This window comes from Enhydra lutris, unplaced genomic scaffold, assembly GCF_002288905.1.
Source record: "Enhydra lutris kenyoni isolate GAN:26980312 unplaced genomic scaffold, ASM228890v2 scaffoldscaffold3, whole genome shotgun sequence".
Taxonomy (NCBI): domain Eukaryota; kingdom Metazoa; phylum Chordata; class Mammalia; order Carnivora; family Mustelidae; genus Enhydra; species Enhydra lutris.
In genome coordinates this window covers 48,833,613-48,850,780 of record NW_019154087.1, presented here as the reverse complement: position 1 = coordinate 48,850,780, position 17,168 = coordinate 48,833,613, and the positions used below count along the sequence as shown (strand labels likewise).

General features: G+C 33.4%; 1 protein-coding gene across 2 annotated transcripts in view; it reads right to left on the bottom strand.

The window, feature by feature from the left end:
- The window catches only part of LOC111155549 (glycine receptor beta), a 92,066-nt gene that overhangs the window by 25,076 nt on the left and 49,822 nt on the right, over positions 1–17,168 (bottom strand). For both annotated transcript variants that reach the window (XM_022515767.1, XM_022515777.1), the window contains 4 exons: positions 8,384–8,613; positions 8,121–8,203; positions 6,394–6,534; positions 1,196–1,348 (listed from right to left, as the gene is read on the bottom strand). In XM_022515767.1, coding sequence (XP_022371475.1) covers positions 1,196–1,348; positions 6,394–6,534; positions 8,121–8,203; positions 8,384–8,613 — 607 coding nt within the window. The remainder of the gene's footprint in view (positions 1–1,195; positions 1,349–6,393; positions 6,535–8,120; positions 8,204–8,383; positions 8,614–17,168) is intronic.

Below are 17,168 nucleotides of genomic sequence, written 5' to 3'. Positions count from 1 at the left end.
TAGATATGGTCTCTGTGGCTCTTATTAAATACAAACCATCACATTTCTTATCCAGGTAAAACTGTCACTTTCATTGCTTCTTTCCTGGTTGCCTACTCTGTAAAATCTGTATTTCATTTAATTCCCCTACTATGTCAGGAGGGAGATTTGCACAAGGTCTTTTCAATGGGAAAAAAAAATGCTGCAACCAGTCCCTAAGAGGCCAGATATACCACAGTCTTACCTATATAGGTTCCAGGTGATATTCGGAAAACACACACACATACACACACACAGTAATGAAACATCTTAAAACACTATAAACAATCAAAATTTGTTGTAACAATGTCCTTATTTTTAAGCTTAATCACTTCATCCATTAGAAGAGCTCTTGATTATTTCATGAAGCAAAGACTTTTTCACCCCTATAGAGACACAGTCTTCAAGACTGGCTGATGCTGTTTCTGTGTGGCAAAGCATTAAAAATAACAAACGGGGGAGCATGGATAATCAGCTCTTCTTCTCCCTAGCCAGTCCTGATGATAGAGCACACAATAACTGATGTTTAAGAAAATGACATGAAGTCATTAAAAATATACACTGTACTACATATTCCCGGTTGAAGAGTATGAGATGGTATACAATATAATTTAGAAAGAGTCCCATCAAAATAGTTTTATGTTTAGTTTGGCACTCTTGGGGAGTTTATATTTTAGTTATCTGTGAAAATTACTTAATAATTATTGCATGAAAGTCAAAGTAGGATAGATTAACTGTTTAAAATATCCAAATACATGAAAAGAAAAAAAAAATTGGTTTAATTATAGAGTTCATAAACATTGAGAAGTTCTAGTTAAAGGTCAAGTTGTTGTTTTTTTTAAGATTTTATTTATTTATTTGACAGAGAGAGAGAGATCACAAGTAGGCAGAGAGGCAGGCAGAGAGAGAGGGAGAAGCAGGCTCCCTGCTGAGCAGAGAGCCCGATGCGGGACTCGATTCCAGGATCCTGGGATCATGACCTGAGCTGAAGGCAGAGGCTTAACCCACTCAGCCACCCAGGTACCCTCAAGGTCACGTTTTGAGGGAAGTCTAAAAACAGATGAGAATAAGGTTGCCTTCAATTCTAAAAGTCTATTTTGAAAGTGTTGAGTATATAGTGAGTTATGCAAGGACATAGCACGTTCCTGACATGAGAGAAAAGCACAGAATACTTTACCCAGGGGCACTCGGGCAGCACTTGCATCCGGGTTGATCCAGAAGGAGAGCCAGGAGAGAACCACTATCAGCAGGGTTGGGGCATAAACACCCATCATGTAAAAGCCGACCTGTCTCCTCAGGGTGAAGATGACTTCCACACAGGTGTAGTACCCTTTCGGAAACAAACTTTATGTTAGAAATCAGAGGGGCCCACCTACCTACAACAGCAAAAACCAATAATGTACCTGTAAATTCTAAGTCACTTCTATTTGAGACAGTTTCACAAAGTAAATTCCACAAAGAGAGTTTTCTCTTATAAATATATAATTTATTTGGTGTAAAGGTTGACATGATGGGACCCGTCTCACCTGACCTTTCACAACCTTATTATGATGTTGAGAAATAGATACCACATGCTGTTCCACTATGTCAGGGTCACAGCTTTTAAGTCTTTGTTCAGGGAATTGGCAATGAACTTAAACTTTTCATTACCCATGGGCACTGTCAGAGCAACTGATCTGAAGGAGTCATATAGGGAGCAGTAAATCAAAGTGGAACAAGTCTAAAAAGAAACATTCCACGACTATGTATTGTCAGTATAATTTTTCAGCTACGTGTACCACTTCTTATCTAGAAAGCATAGCAGTCTACAATAACTCCTATGCATACTTAAACATTAAAAAATTAAGCATATTGTAAGTAAATCTTAGCAAGGATAAGAAATACATGTTTTCAGGCTATAGAGATAAAATATTATACAGGGTAGTTATCTGATATTCCTCTCAATTCTGTCCCATGTGCCACTCCAGGTGCTCAAACATGCTTTATGAGGGAAAGGACTTCATTGTCAGAAGCTGAGACAAATGCAGAAATTGCCTTACAACATAATTCTAGGGATGCCATGATACCAACTAGTCCCCCAAATTAATCACAAATTACGGGCAGCCTCATCAGAGCCTTTGCTGACTTGAGAAAGTAAGTGACAAGATATTCTTCTAGCACTGGAATAGAAGAGAGACTTCTAGATGTTTGAGACTTTTTTTAAAAATGCTTTAGTCCTTTCAGTTAGCAATTTAAATATAATAGTTAATGCTTAAAGTGCTTAATTTTGATAAAAATCTCATTTACCATTCAGAAAAAAGGCTATGTGCAAATAACAGAAAGTTAATATGTCTCCAATTGTGTTTAGCTTAAACACCAGTATTTCAAAATGCTAAAGTAAATAAATGAATAAATAAATAAAATAATTATGCGGAAAGGACAATATTATTGTTTTTTGCTATTTTATATTTTAAAAGTAACATTTACTTAGTTTTCCTAGTTAGGAAGAATATACACACTTCTAGCACTAGAGCAATCTTCAAAATCATTCATTATTGATACCTATCGTGGTACTGGCACACAATAGGATCTTAAAAAATGTTAAATAAAAGAACAGCTATTCACATCCTCTTATTGAGCAGCTTAGACCAGAAATCTATCCTTTTCTCCGTGTGTGAATTATAACCATTGCTAACTCTGAGAGATTAGAAGAATATTGGGGCTAACATAACAAAAATAAAGAACTGACTGGAACTGAAGTAAATTCTAATTATGCCAAATGTTTCCAAATTATATAAAACAAAACAAAACAAACAAAAAAAACCCCAGCATGTTTGTCTTTTTTTTATTTTAAGTACATTAAAAGTAAAAAATCAATTTAAATTATTCACAGGTTTTTAAAAGATACAAGAGGTCAAACAATGAAAACTCCCTCCCTTGAGTCTTCCCACCATTCATCTTAACTTCCTGCCTGCATAAACAAGAACATGTTTCTAACTGAAAATCATGTGCAAAATTTCCAAAATAGAAACTTTTATAATTCCAATTTTCCACAATTAAAAGACTCACGGTACCTCCTAAAAGGGGTTCTGAAGTACCTGGCTTTGCAATAATATCACTTACTCAAGTTCATTTTATGTGTACCTAGTGCCTGTGAGATAGAAAACAACATGTATGTGTTTACTGCATATTTTTAGGTAGCCTGAATTATCACAAATATTACAACAACTTACTATAGGGTTGCTCACTTTAAAATGAATTTTGCATTCCATCCCACCATGTTTAAATAACAGCCTAAATAACAGGACTCCTATAGCCTGAAGCCGGTTTCCACCCCCTCCTTTTATGAAGGCACCCACTAGGGGAGCTTCCCAGGACTGGGATGAATTTGGCAATAAAATATATGCTTGGATATAATAGTGATTTGCTCCATAAACTTTTATGAGAAACATTTCTTGATCATTTTTGATCTTTTCCTAGTACTGTTACATTTATGAGAGGCAGGTGGGCAGCTAATTGATATAAATGTTCATTGGCAAATTCAATTTACTTTCTATTTCCTGTGAGGTTTTATTTCACTATTATTCACTTAGGCTTTCAATTTAAGTATTTCTGTATACTTGTTTTCCTATCCATCTCTCCACCTTTGTAACATCTATAATTATAAAAAACTGTAATTTTTAATAAAGTTAAAGCCAAATCATCATTTCTGATTATTTCTGTACTAGTTAAAGAAAATACTGTCCATCATTTTATAAATGTTGCTGTCTATATCTTTTTCACTATTTTACGTATTAGGCATTCACATATTTAGAAGTTTCCATATTTATAAATACATATCTAAATATTATCCAAATATTAAAATGTTTTACTTATATTCATATGATGATTCATGTAAACGCTGATAACATGCTTAGTGAAACACAGTACATGACAATTATCGTTATGTTAGACATAAGTTCTTTTATCGTTATTTTCTGTAGCTAATGACAGATCAGCGACTTACTTAAAATAGCTCAAAAAGGACCGCAAAACACTTTCGTGTTTATAATCTTGAGTAACCTCTCAAGCACAAAAATGAATCTTACTTATTTTATGTGTGTACCATATTAGAATATAGATCTATAAAAAGGCAGAGATGTCTCCTTTATTCCTTGTTGCATCCCCAATGAAGGTTTTTAGATGTAGGGCTTAAAGGTAAAAAAATAAGCACCCCCATGATTTTCAATGTTATCTCATAATTTTATGCTATTACATAAAATCATAAATAAAATTACTAGCTTTATTTTCATCTTTAGACAAAGTTTAAAACTTCAATAGGGTCATTTCAAAGTTCTCAAAACAATTTTGAGCCTATTCATTTTGAAATATTAACCATATAATCTAGATGTGGATAACTATTTGCAAAGTGTAGGAGGACTGACTTCACAGGTAGGATAGCAATGTCAGACTCACTCAGTAACAGTATGACTTGGGTAAGTGTCTTTTGTCAATTATCCTAACATGTAAAAAAGGAAAAATAAAAGTACTGAATACATAGGGTGGTTGTGAGAATTTAAATACAGAGTTCCTGCAGAGCACTTAAAATAATGCCAAACAAACAGCAAGAAATCCAAAAGCTATCTACTAAATATATGTTTCTACACAACAATCCCAAAAGGATTGTCCTTGGCTTTCAAGTTGTTTTTTTTTTTCATTACTAGGTGACCTGTCAAAGTGTCTAAACACTGTAGTGCATTTCCTTAATTTGAGTGAGTACAGAGAAAAGGAGTACAGTTCTTCGTGCAGCAGCTGACACTGATTTGCCTGCAACATTCCGTAAGTCCCTCAATCACTCTGCTCCTCAGTTATTTTCTGTGTTAAATAAAGGAACTGGTTCAGAACTGTCAATAAGATCACTAAAAGCCCATGTATCTATATGATACATGAGTGTTTTGGTGGTCAAATTTTTTAAGAGTTCTCAGGTTTTCCTTTTTAAAAAACTTTTTAGTTTCTTTTAGCAGTGTATTTGTTTTTTATCTCTCTTATTCTAATATACTATAAACTCTATAACAGAAGGAGCTATTTGTATATAAATGCTATATAATCCATTAAATTATGTGAATGTCAATGACAACAGATGCTTAAACTAACTTTATCTCCAAGTTGCCTAAGTGTTGCATTTACTGTAGCACTGTAAATGTGTCAAAGTTCACTCTGCCTTTTTTCATATTATATTTTGTCTTTGATGATGCCATGATGGCAGCATTATAAACTCAAACATCTGATCTTCCCAAATTCTATACAATTACACTATACATTTTTATTTTGCAAGTCAACATAAATGTTACAATACATTAAATTATATCTATTTCTCTCTCTCACTTTTTAAGATTTATTTATTTAAGAGAGAGTGAAAATGAAAGAGCAGCCTTGAGTTGTGGGGGGTGGGCAGAGAGAGTCTAGTCTCCCTCCTGAGTACAGAGTTCTATACCACCTTGATCTCAGGATCCTAGCCAAAATCAACTGTTTGGCGCTTAACCAACTGAACCACCCAGATGCTCCTAATTATATCTATTTCTGAACACCTTTGTCATATCTTTGTTTACTTCCTCATAGAAAATTAGAATTGCATAATTCAAAATTGAAATGATTAGTTTGAAAATAATGAGCAAAATTCAGTCAGCCTTTTATGCATATTACTACAGGAAAAACCATTATATTTAATAACTAAAACCCTCAATAACTCTGTCAGTTGTGACTCAAATGTTGAATATGAATCATATTATTAAAGTATTGATCAGTGGGTATATTTTCATTTCTGCAAAGCTCGAGGTAATGTAGTGAATGAGGTTAACTTGTTGTGCTTTTCACAATTAGCTGTTCCATAACCTAGGCCAACAATATTATACAGGGAATATTAACCGATGCCCAGTTATTCTCCACACTTACCGCTTCCTGCGCAGCATAAAGATCAGTGCTTTCTGCAACTAAGAATATGGGTCAACCAACATCTAAACCTGCCTGAAAGACAGGCGACAAGTGGGTATGGACTATATTCATCAAATCCATGATGTTTGGTCCCAAACTGAAACTTGCCAGAAAAAAAGTTTCTTGGCAACACCTAAGAAAACTATTGCCTGGGAGAGTTTGTATTACTAAAATAAAAAATTGAAAACCTTTTGTTATGTAGAGTTACATAAAAGCAAAACTATGTAGTAATAAACATTTTTAAGAACTTTAGTGAATGTCATTTTATGAAAGATTTAAATATATGAAGGTAAAGATAAACTACTTATAAATACTGAACTCACTTTTTAAAAAATTTTCTTCTATTCTGCTCCTGGCATATGTTAAAATTGAAACAAACCTTTGAAGCAGGACTTAGTTTTGTTTAATTCAAAGAATATTACTTACCAGTGCCTTTATAGTATTTTGTACAGTTGCCATATTCGATATCTTCCTTTTTAATATCAAACTGAGGCAAGGCGATTTTTTCTAACTGAACAGGATCCCCTGACTGCCAGATAAATCGTAAATCATCAGTTGTATAGCCAACTATAAACAAAAGCAAATAAATAAAAATATTAGTTTGAAATGTAATTGATATTTTCTTAATATTTTAAGAATCCAATTATTACACACATAAATGGTAAAATAACAGGTCATTCTTCTTTGAAACTCTTGTTAAAAATGCAGAGATAAAATCTATGGCTATCAATGAAAACAGTAGCACAAATTTACAGATAATTGGCTTAAAGAAAGAACAAGCTAAAGCAATGAGCATATGGTACACAGTTACAATCTCACTGCCTCCTATATAGTAGCATACTTTGCTATGTCAGATTTCAGAGCTGTCATCAATAAAAAGTAATAAATAAGTCATATTAGCTTTCTGAATATATTCAGAATAGACTCATTCACAATTATACAATATGCTACATGAAAATTAAAAAAAAAAAAAACCTTAAGCACAAATCACTTATATTTTTGAAGAAATAACTACAAACTTCCCTAAGGGAGTTGCATTGCACAGGAAAGCAGGAAAACAGTCTCTCAAGTGGACATCATTATTAAATGCGAAAGCACATATTTTGGGTTTAGGTAATACGGCTACAACTCAAGGATCCTATGGGGTATTACAGCCTACCATTCAACTATAAGTACTTGGATTTTTCAAAGCAATACTTCAGTGCATCTGACAATAGATTTGAATATAAATACCCAGTTGGAATTTCTTACACAAATACATATTAACACAGGCATAAATAGATAGAACACACAAAAACGTACATACATACATACACTTACATCTGCAAAATCTCAATTTATACTTAGAAAGCAGTTGAGATTGTTCAAATTTAGGTTCCAGCTTCAGTAATTTTTTTTTTAAACAGCAGATAACCACAAAGTAACTTTAAAGCATATCATCTAGCAAGTATATATATAAGATATTTTACAAGGCTATTCTTTATTTTTTTGCTGAAAGAGGTCATTGAATATAGGTCTTCAGGCTGAGGCTTCCTTATTTTAGTGTTAGTTTTTCAAGTTTTATGTCCCACTTTTATTTTCAAAAGATAAGCATGATTAGCAAATTAATTGATATATTTTAAAGATAATTATTTCAATAATTATTTCAGTTAATATACCTTATACCTTAATGTGGTATATCTTTCATGAAGTGAAAAACATATGATCATAGAAACACAAAAATCCCAATTTTGCAAAAAAAAAAAAAAAACTTTTTAGACAATCCGCAGAAAATGACTACTTGGTAGGATTTAGGTGCTGTTTTTAATATTTTCAAATTTTCTGATCTGAACATGTGGCTTTAACAGTAGAACAGTTATTAAGATATGGTTTTCTCCTTTATTTATATTATCAATCCAAATGATGATGGCAGTTGGAACAATTTAGAAGTGTACACCTACATAAACTGAAAGCAAAACCTAGCACCCAAAAGATGTGTCTATCTTAGTAATTATTACAGTAAAAGAATAACAATTTTCCTAAATAAATTATTCTACTATTTGTAATAAAAAGCATTAGTTTAACCATTGTTATCTAAGAGATTAGTAGAATGTACTGCTTAGAGATTTTAAGAATTTGTACTCCTATAGTCACTTAGGGTCTCATTTACATACAGCTCTCCAGTTGCATCTTGCAACGTTGTGTATCCATGGGAAACAAGGTCAAGTCCAAAGGGCATGAAAGAGTAATAGATAACCTGAAAGTAGAAACAGAGGTCTTAGATGTCACTTAATGTGTTTGTCTGTGACAATCTGAATTTATATATATATATATATATATATATATATATATATATACATATATATATATACATACATACACACACACACACACACACACACACATGTAGGGCTGTACAAATATTATTAAAGAGTACCTCATGCTGACAAGAACATCTCCATCACGAAAAATAAAAAGAAGGATATTTTCCTGGGTCACATCATGAAAATTGGCACTTTTTTCATTTGCGAAAAATAAGTCAGGTTTCCATAGACATTTGTACATTGTGGGATCCACTGTCAGTGCGTCCGAGCCCCGAAAATCACTAGGGAGCTTCAGCCTGGGATCATTCCATTTCTGTCTCAAGAAGATGTTAACTCTATAGTCCTGGAAAAAATTGTGTGCATGTGTGTGTTTACTGCTATTTGAAAGAATATATTCAGCACCAGAATAAAAAGAGTTTCAGTGATAAGCACCACAGATATTTTTATTCTCCCTCCATCAAACAGGATCAAAACAGCTTGGTCACTAAATATAAAGACACCAACGTATCTATTTAATAACTTTACAGAAATTTCCTTAGCACTTGCTAGCTCCAATATCAAAATATAACTTTACCAATAATTGCTTCACCTTTTTACAAATGCCAGTTATGCCAGTTGGTTAAGTGGTATTATCATAAAAACATGAGATTACTAAATATTGTCATTCTTCACCCAAAAAAGTAGAATAAAATTTAATTAAAAATAGATAAGAAGCCAAGGGAAAATATTTCTACTTGCCTTTTACTAAGTAGCAAGCTATAAAAACAATATATAACATGTATATATGTCTATAACACATACTTATCTACATATATGTAAGAAGGAAAAGATAAACTATTCTTGACTACTCATATGTGTATATGATTGTAGAGAGAATGTGAGAAAGTCAGATGAGACTTGCATCATGCAAAACAGATTAAGTATATCAAAATTTGAGTTACGTTTATTTAAATAAGAAGAAAAATGTTTTGAAATCCACTAAATAGCTGGCCATTTTACTTCAGTTTTTTGTCTATCTTCAAAAATTCTCATTTTAAAACTTTGTAAAAATTGAATTATGTCAAGACATAGATCTTAATATGTGAACCTAGAAACATGTTTAGTAGCTTAATACATTTTATATTGCCAGTGAAATGGGGGTCTGCCACAAATCAGATTATTAGCATATATTTACTTAGCACTGAGCATGGTGCTCAGGCCTTTTGATTTTAATTTTACGTACTGTACTCAGAACATGCACAGAAGTGCTCAAGGTAAAAATTGTTTTGGGCTTCAGCTTCCTTGCTTTCAGTCATTCAAAATTCACAAAATGCTGTCTATCCATAGCCTTTCAACATGATGAAAATGAATTAAAATCTCAGACTTCAAATCAAAATCCAAATAAGTAACTAGAAGAGGTTATAGAGCATCTTTTATTAAGTTATAAGAATAGATTTCTATGAAACCTAAGTGCACATGTTTTATATATGTATAACATATAAAATAAAACATAATCAAGGAGCAGTAACTGTCACAGTAAAAAAGCTTGGAAAATTTACTTTCTTACATGATCTTCAGACTCTGTGTAATAATTGTAGAAGGGTAAGGTATGTAGTAATGACATCCACATATTGATGTATAGATAGTGAAATAAAATTTAAACTACCTACATCTCATAGCTACTCTAAACTTAAGATTTATAAAAAAATTTTCAACATGTATAATACAAATCAATTCTTAAAAATCATATGCAGATGATGCTAGAGGACCAAAGTCAAATAAATTAAAGATTATATAAGCTGGCACTGAACATATCTGCAGCACTGATAAAAAAAGATAACATCTTTCTAATCAAATGAACATGGAATTAAGGAGGGAATAAAGGAGGCCTAGAACTCTGGAAAATAAAGAGCTGCATTGTACAACTACATGAACTGTCAAAATATACAACCATCTTAAAACTCATAATGGGACTTAATTGCTTCACATCTGACAGTGATTATGACAAAAAGAACTAACTCAGACGCGTCCAAGACAAAGGCTTATCTACATCACATGGTGAGACTTCCAGAAGACCTCATCTTGCTTCCTGATGCAAGCTTTTTTTCCATTCCAGGCAAACATGTATGGCCCTCCCCTTTAAAAAGAATACACATTAGGTTCAATTATTTTCTTTTTTCGAAAAAAGATTTATTTGAGAGACAGAGAGAGAGCACACAAGGAGGGGCAGGGGGAAGAAGAGAGAGAATCTCAAATAGACTCCCTGCTGAGCATAGAGCCTGATGAGGGGCTCCATCCCATGACCCTGAGATCATGACCTGAGCCAAAACCAAACCTCCAACACTGAACCCACTGGGCCACCCAGGTGCCCTGGGGTTTAATTTTCTAATAAGACACCAGTTACATTACCTTAGCTAAAGCACATGGCTGACATACATTTGACATTACTTTGAACACTTAACAGTATTCAACTTTAAATTATTTGCTAAAAAGCTTCCTTGGAATGATGCTTAAATTATCAGCATTCTAAAATTAGGTACACTAAAGCTATTTAATTACCTTCTCTATGTACTGTGTCTTATCAAAAGGTATATCATCAAAAACTACATATTTAAACTTCTATATTTAAAATGTGCATTCACAATGTCATGGTAAAATATACATCCTTAACTTGTTTGCAAGGGTTAATATGAAAAATAACCAGATGACTTTGCTATGTATCTGTAAACACGTTATTAAAGCCATGACTCCTTATTTTGATCAATGACCATCACATTAAAATACACAAGGTAAGTTCTTATTTATGTAATTTCTCATTTGTTTATACATATATAACTATAATACAACTATTTAGGTATTTACTATGTGCTAGGTGTATTTAGTCAAAGGCTTTGCAAAAATAAATCTATTCCTCAGAGTTTATACTAAAAATACTTTCCTGATTCTCTTATATGCTTCATATTACAGGAAGCAAGACTGAACTATTGTATCATGTTTTTCTTTTTGTCTGGCAGCTACAGCACTGAAGACTAAATTCTATAGCCAGTTGAATTAATAATTTCTCTCCCATATCCTTGTATGACTATCACTGCATGGCCCTTGCATATTTAGTCCTATTTCAATTATTACCTTGCATTTTTTTTGTTATTATGATACACCTAAAACACTTGACAGAAATACAGATGAATGGGGCGCCTGGGTGGCTCAGTGGGTTGAGCCGCTGCCTTCGGCTCAGGTCATGATCCCAGGGTCCCGGGATCGAGTCCCTCATCGGGCTCACTGCTCAACAGGGAGCCTGCTTCCCTTCCTCTCTCTCTGCCTGCCTCTCTGCCTACTTGTGATCTCTCTCTGTCAAATAAATAAATAAAATCTTTTAAAAAAAAGAAATACAGATGAATCAAAAGTAAAATAAGAGTTGAGGGACTGTCATTTTTTTAAAGAATATTTATTTATTTGACACAGAGAGAAAGAGAAAGAGCGCACAATCAGATGGAGTAGCAGGGAGAGGGAGAAGGAGAAGCAGGCTCCGCACCAAGTAAGGAGACTGATGCGGGACTCTATCCCAGGACTGTGGGATCATGACCTGAGCCGAAGACAGACCCTTAAATGACTGAGCAACCCAGGCACCCTGGATTGTCATATTCTTGACAAAAGTCTGTCAGCATTGTTTGGATGCCACTTCCCAGAAACTTTGCCAACGTGGATTTTAGAATCAGGATGCTTTATTTTAGTCTAAAATTAGGTTTTCATATTTTAATAGAATGTTAGCTCTATGTTTAGAGATACAGATATTAAGACCTATTGGTATTCTTTAGATGAAATTTGGAATGTATGCTAGTTTTCATCGTAGTAATTAATTTCCAATGACATATCGATATTTTATAACAATACTCAAGATATCTGACAGGAGTTAAAGCAATTCTAAGCTTTAACTTGGGCATATTTTGCATAATTAAAAATAAGCCACCTTGTAATGTCTGGGGTAGAAATTTAGAAATTACCCCAGAATTACTACTGAATTCTCCTTAAAAATCTCCATACATACACACATTCTTTGGGGAACACTCTTCTATATTCCACAATTCTATCTCCAAAAATTGTATGGATAACTCATCTAAAATTATACAGCAAAGTTATTTTTCTTTTAAAATTTTAAAGTAATTCAAATGGTGCTTCCCCATGTGAAGTTCATTCTTCTAAATCCTTCTTGAAGTCTAATCAGTGTTTCCATCAATCCAAGAATAACTTTATAACGCTTATATCTTTATATCAGTTATTAAGTTCAAAACATTTTAACCAGCCAAAAGCTGATTAAAGCCCAGCGTGGTCCTACATAGTATCAAAGGTTTTGACAAAACAAAACCTATCTGTAGGAAAAATTACAAAATTACAAATTATATAAGAATGTTTTAATGCCATCCCTTTTAAAATTCTATCTATCATCATAAGTAATTTTTGTAGTTATATTAATCAAATTATAGAGTCTAATATAATGGAGTCAACATGGACTTGGAAATACAAAGTTTCTCACTCAAGTTTCAGCTCTGAATCTTATAGCTTTGACTCTGAGCAAGTTTCTTAAATTGTCCGAGCTCAATTTTTAACATAAAAAAATAAGAATCTTAATTCCTAATGTGATAATTCAATAAAATGCTCAACATAAAAGATTAAGATAGTACCTGCTATATAAATGTCAGTTTCCTTTCCATTAAACGTCCATGAGAATCTAGCTACAGAGTATATCATTTACTTCCCAAAAATGTTTATTTAAATTCCTCCTAAATCTCTAGTTGATGGGTTGGCTCACTCATTCAATTCAAAAATTATTTATTAACCATATATTCCTTTCCATGCTCTAGGTACTAAGGACACACTGTGAATACTCTCAGACTTCAAAGAAATAATTGTCAGTTACATTGACAATCAGTCAAATATAAAACAATTCGAAAAAGACTCTAAAAATGGAAATAGATTGCTATGGGGCATGTAGACTCAGGATTAGTTAAAAGTAACAAAGTGAACTGACACCTACACTGAGACTTGAAGACAGGACAATTAGACAAATGTAGGTCTGAATTATGTCCTATTATGTGCCCTAAGGCTAGTCACTTAACTTCTCTGAGCTTTAAATTCATCAAGAAAATTAATCCTGTTATTCACAAGAATCAAATGAAAGGTTGTACCTAAAGCATGAAACCTGGAACAAAGAGGGTACTCAAAAGTTAACTAATTTATTATATGCATTATTAACTTTATTACCATTATAGTTATTATCACCACTTTGAAATGGTTCACAACTACCATTGACAGCATTCCTTTTCTATAGTTACAAAGATACCACCTGAAAGTTTCAATTGGTTACTGAACATCAAAACTGACTTTAATTCCATTCTTTAAAAGATTTTAAACAATATTTTTTGGGTAACAGATGTGAAGACTATGTTAGTAGCTGATTATAAAAAGATGAATATAATATAGTACTAGAAAACAAGGTAATTTCTGATTATTAATATGAATTATTAATATCTGATCAATCTAATATTATTCAGATTTCAAAGACTTAAGATACATCGACTAACAATGGCAAGTTTGTTTTATGGACTAACAAAATAAAACATCTATTGGTTTTTATGTTCAAGACTAAATTCAATGGTTACAAAAGAGACTCAGTTAACAATCAGTTTTACTTTGCTAGGTTAAACATTCATTTCTTCCTTCATTTTTTCATTCATTAAATAGCAATTCATTAAGAGCTTTCTATGTTTGAAGGTCTGAGCTACCAGTCTGAGAGAGATAAAAATTTGAGGGCCATACCCTCAGGAAGTGATTTTTTAAAAATTGTGTTATGTTAGTCACCATACGGCACATCGTTAGTTTTTGATGTGGTGTTCCATGATTCATCATTTGTGTATAACACCCAGGGTTCCAGGAAATCCATGCCCTCCTTAATACCTATCACCAGGCTCACTCATCCTCCTACCCACCCTCCCTTCTAAAATTCTCCGTTTGTTTCCCGGAGTTCATAGTCTCTCATGGTTTTTCTCCTACTCCGATTTCTCCCTCTTCATTTTTCCTTCCTCTTAGTGTCCACCATGCTATTCCTTATGTTCCACAAATAAGTGAAACCATATGATAAGTCAAACAGGAAGTGATGATTAAACAAGAAGGGAATAAATGGTAAGGATTCTAGGGGTGACAGCACTTACTGAGAGAATAAATGATCACTACAGACACAGGTCAGGAAAGCCTGCAGAAAGTGAGTCTGAGGAGTTCTCTAAAAGTTGGCAGAATTTTGACAGGTGGTGATATTAGGGAAGGGCAGGACTAGAGTAGCAGGCAAAAGTCACTGTTTCTCAAGTGTTTCATCAGCAATACAAAAAAATCACTGAATACCAAGAAACATAAAGTAGCAGAAATAATCAAAATCAGTACTAAAAGGAGGCCAGAGCATGAGACAGAGGTTTGGGAGTGCCCAGGAGAAAGACACTAGTTAAAGTCAAGACCAAGAAGAAATATGCAAAGGACTCTTAAAATGTAACAATAAGAATACAAACAACCCCATTAAAAAAAAAAAAAATGGGCCAAAGATCTTAACAGACACTTCACCAAAGAAGATACACTGATGACAAATAAACCTATGAAAAGACGTTCCACTTCATATGTCATTAGAGAGATGCAAATGAAACAATTAAAACAATAAGATACCAATTACACAATGATCAGAAAGGGCAAAATCCATCACACTGAGAACACCAAATGCAAATAAGGATATGGAGCAAAAGGCACTCTCATTCACTGATGGTGGAAATGAAAATGGTACATCCACTTTGAAAGACAGTTTGGAAGTTTCTTACAAAACTAAATATATTCTTACGACACTGCACTCCTTGGTTTTTACCCAAAGGGACTAAAACCTTACACAAAAACCTGCACGTCCATGTTTATAGCAGTTGTATTCATAATTGCTTAAACTTGGAAACAACCAAGATGTCCTTCAGTGGGTGAATGGGTAAACTGTGGTACATCCAGACAAAAGAATATTAGTCAGCAAGAAAAAGAAAGGAGCTATCAAGCCATAAAAATATATGCAGGAACCTTAAATACATGCCAATAAGTAAAAGAAGCCAATCTGAAAAGGCTATATGCTGCATGATTCCAACTACATGACATTCTGGAAAAGGCAAAACTTGGATACAGTAAAAATCAATCAGTGGTTGCCAAGGATTATAGGGGACAGAGAGATGAACAGGCAGAACACAGAGGACTTTTAGGGTACTGAAATTCTTCTATATGACATCATAACTGGATACATATGTTCAAACATTTGTCAAAACTCATAAAATGAACAACAAGAGCAAACCCTAATGTAATCTACAGACTTTGGTTGATGATGTGCTATTGTAAGTTCACTGATTGCAACAAATACACCCCTTTGGTGCAAAGGTTGATAGTGGGGGAGGTCGTGGGTAGGGGGCGTAAGGAGTATATGAGAACTCTCTGTATTTTCTGCTCCATTTTGCTGTGAAGATAAAACTGCTCTCAAAAAAAAGTCCAGTTTTAAAAGTAAGGTACTTGGTACATAAATACATTTCAAAGATGTCTACTGCATACAACTACGTAATAGGCAAAAACCAAACCAAAACAAACAAACAAACAAACAAACAAAAAAACCCAGAAACAATCTAAAATCCATCAGGGAGGACAGATTAGTAAAATGTGTTATTTTCATATGAAAGAATGATATTTAACATTAAAAATATGAACATGATTTATGTAAAACAATCTGAGAATTCTCTCAAAAACAGAGGGGTACTGCAAGTTTCTTTTGAGAAAGTACTCTCATGTAAAACTCTATAGCAAAATTTGCTATGAAGAACCAATAAACATGAAGATATGTTCTGCCCCACTACAAAAGAAAAACAATGAAAAACAAGATTCTATTTTTCCCTTTGCCCATGAAGTTAGAAATGATGATGAGTAATCCTACTTATCACTGGTAAGGCATAGAGAGTTGGCACATTCATACACCACCAAAAGCAACATAAATGCATAAACTTTCCTGGAGTATAAGCTAACCTGGACAGTTATTTGGCAATATGTATCAAAATTTAAAGAAAAGTAAATAAATTTCAACAAAGTAATACATTCTAAGAAAGATATGTACAAAAGTTACAAAGAGTGGATGCAAAATATAGTATAAACAAAAGGAAAGGGAATAGACATGAAGGTAAGAAAAATCAAAATTTGGAAATAAGGAAAAAAGATTATTATTCACCCTTTCAATATCCTGCTGAAACAATTCATAACAAGCCCACGTAAGTGTTGTGGGGTTCTCTAGGAAAGTGTATCTTTTTCTGACTTGCCATCTTCTATTAGTTAAGGCCTAGATTCTGCAAAAGCAGATAAGATACAGAAGATTCATAAATTGCAAATGGTATCTGACTGGTACAGATGCAAATGTTCTATGTCAGGGAGAAAAGATATCCCCAAAGATTATACCTTTATTGCCCTGTGAGACATTAACAAGCCTGTGTCTAATTTAGCAATCTAATTTCAGCATTCATTCTTTCACTTCAAGCTCCTGAATTTTCCACTGAAGCAGCTTTACTATCCCACTGGGTCCTTCACTAATGAGTTAAATAAATCACTAACATGTCCATACTTCCTCACTAAATGTACATTTTTCACTTTTAAGTAATTATACTTTGTCCTCAAAAACATAATAGAAATACCATATGATCCAGCAATTCCACTCCTAGGTATAAATCCAAAAGAACTGAAATCAGAGACTCCAACAAATACTTACACACCATGCTCATTGCAGCATTATTCACAAGAGCCAAAAGGTGGAAACAACCCAAGCACCCATCAAGAGGTAAATGGATAAATGAAATGGGGTATACAGGCATACCTTGGAGA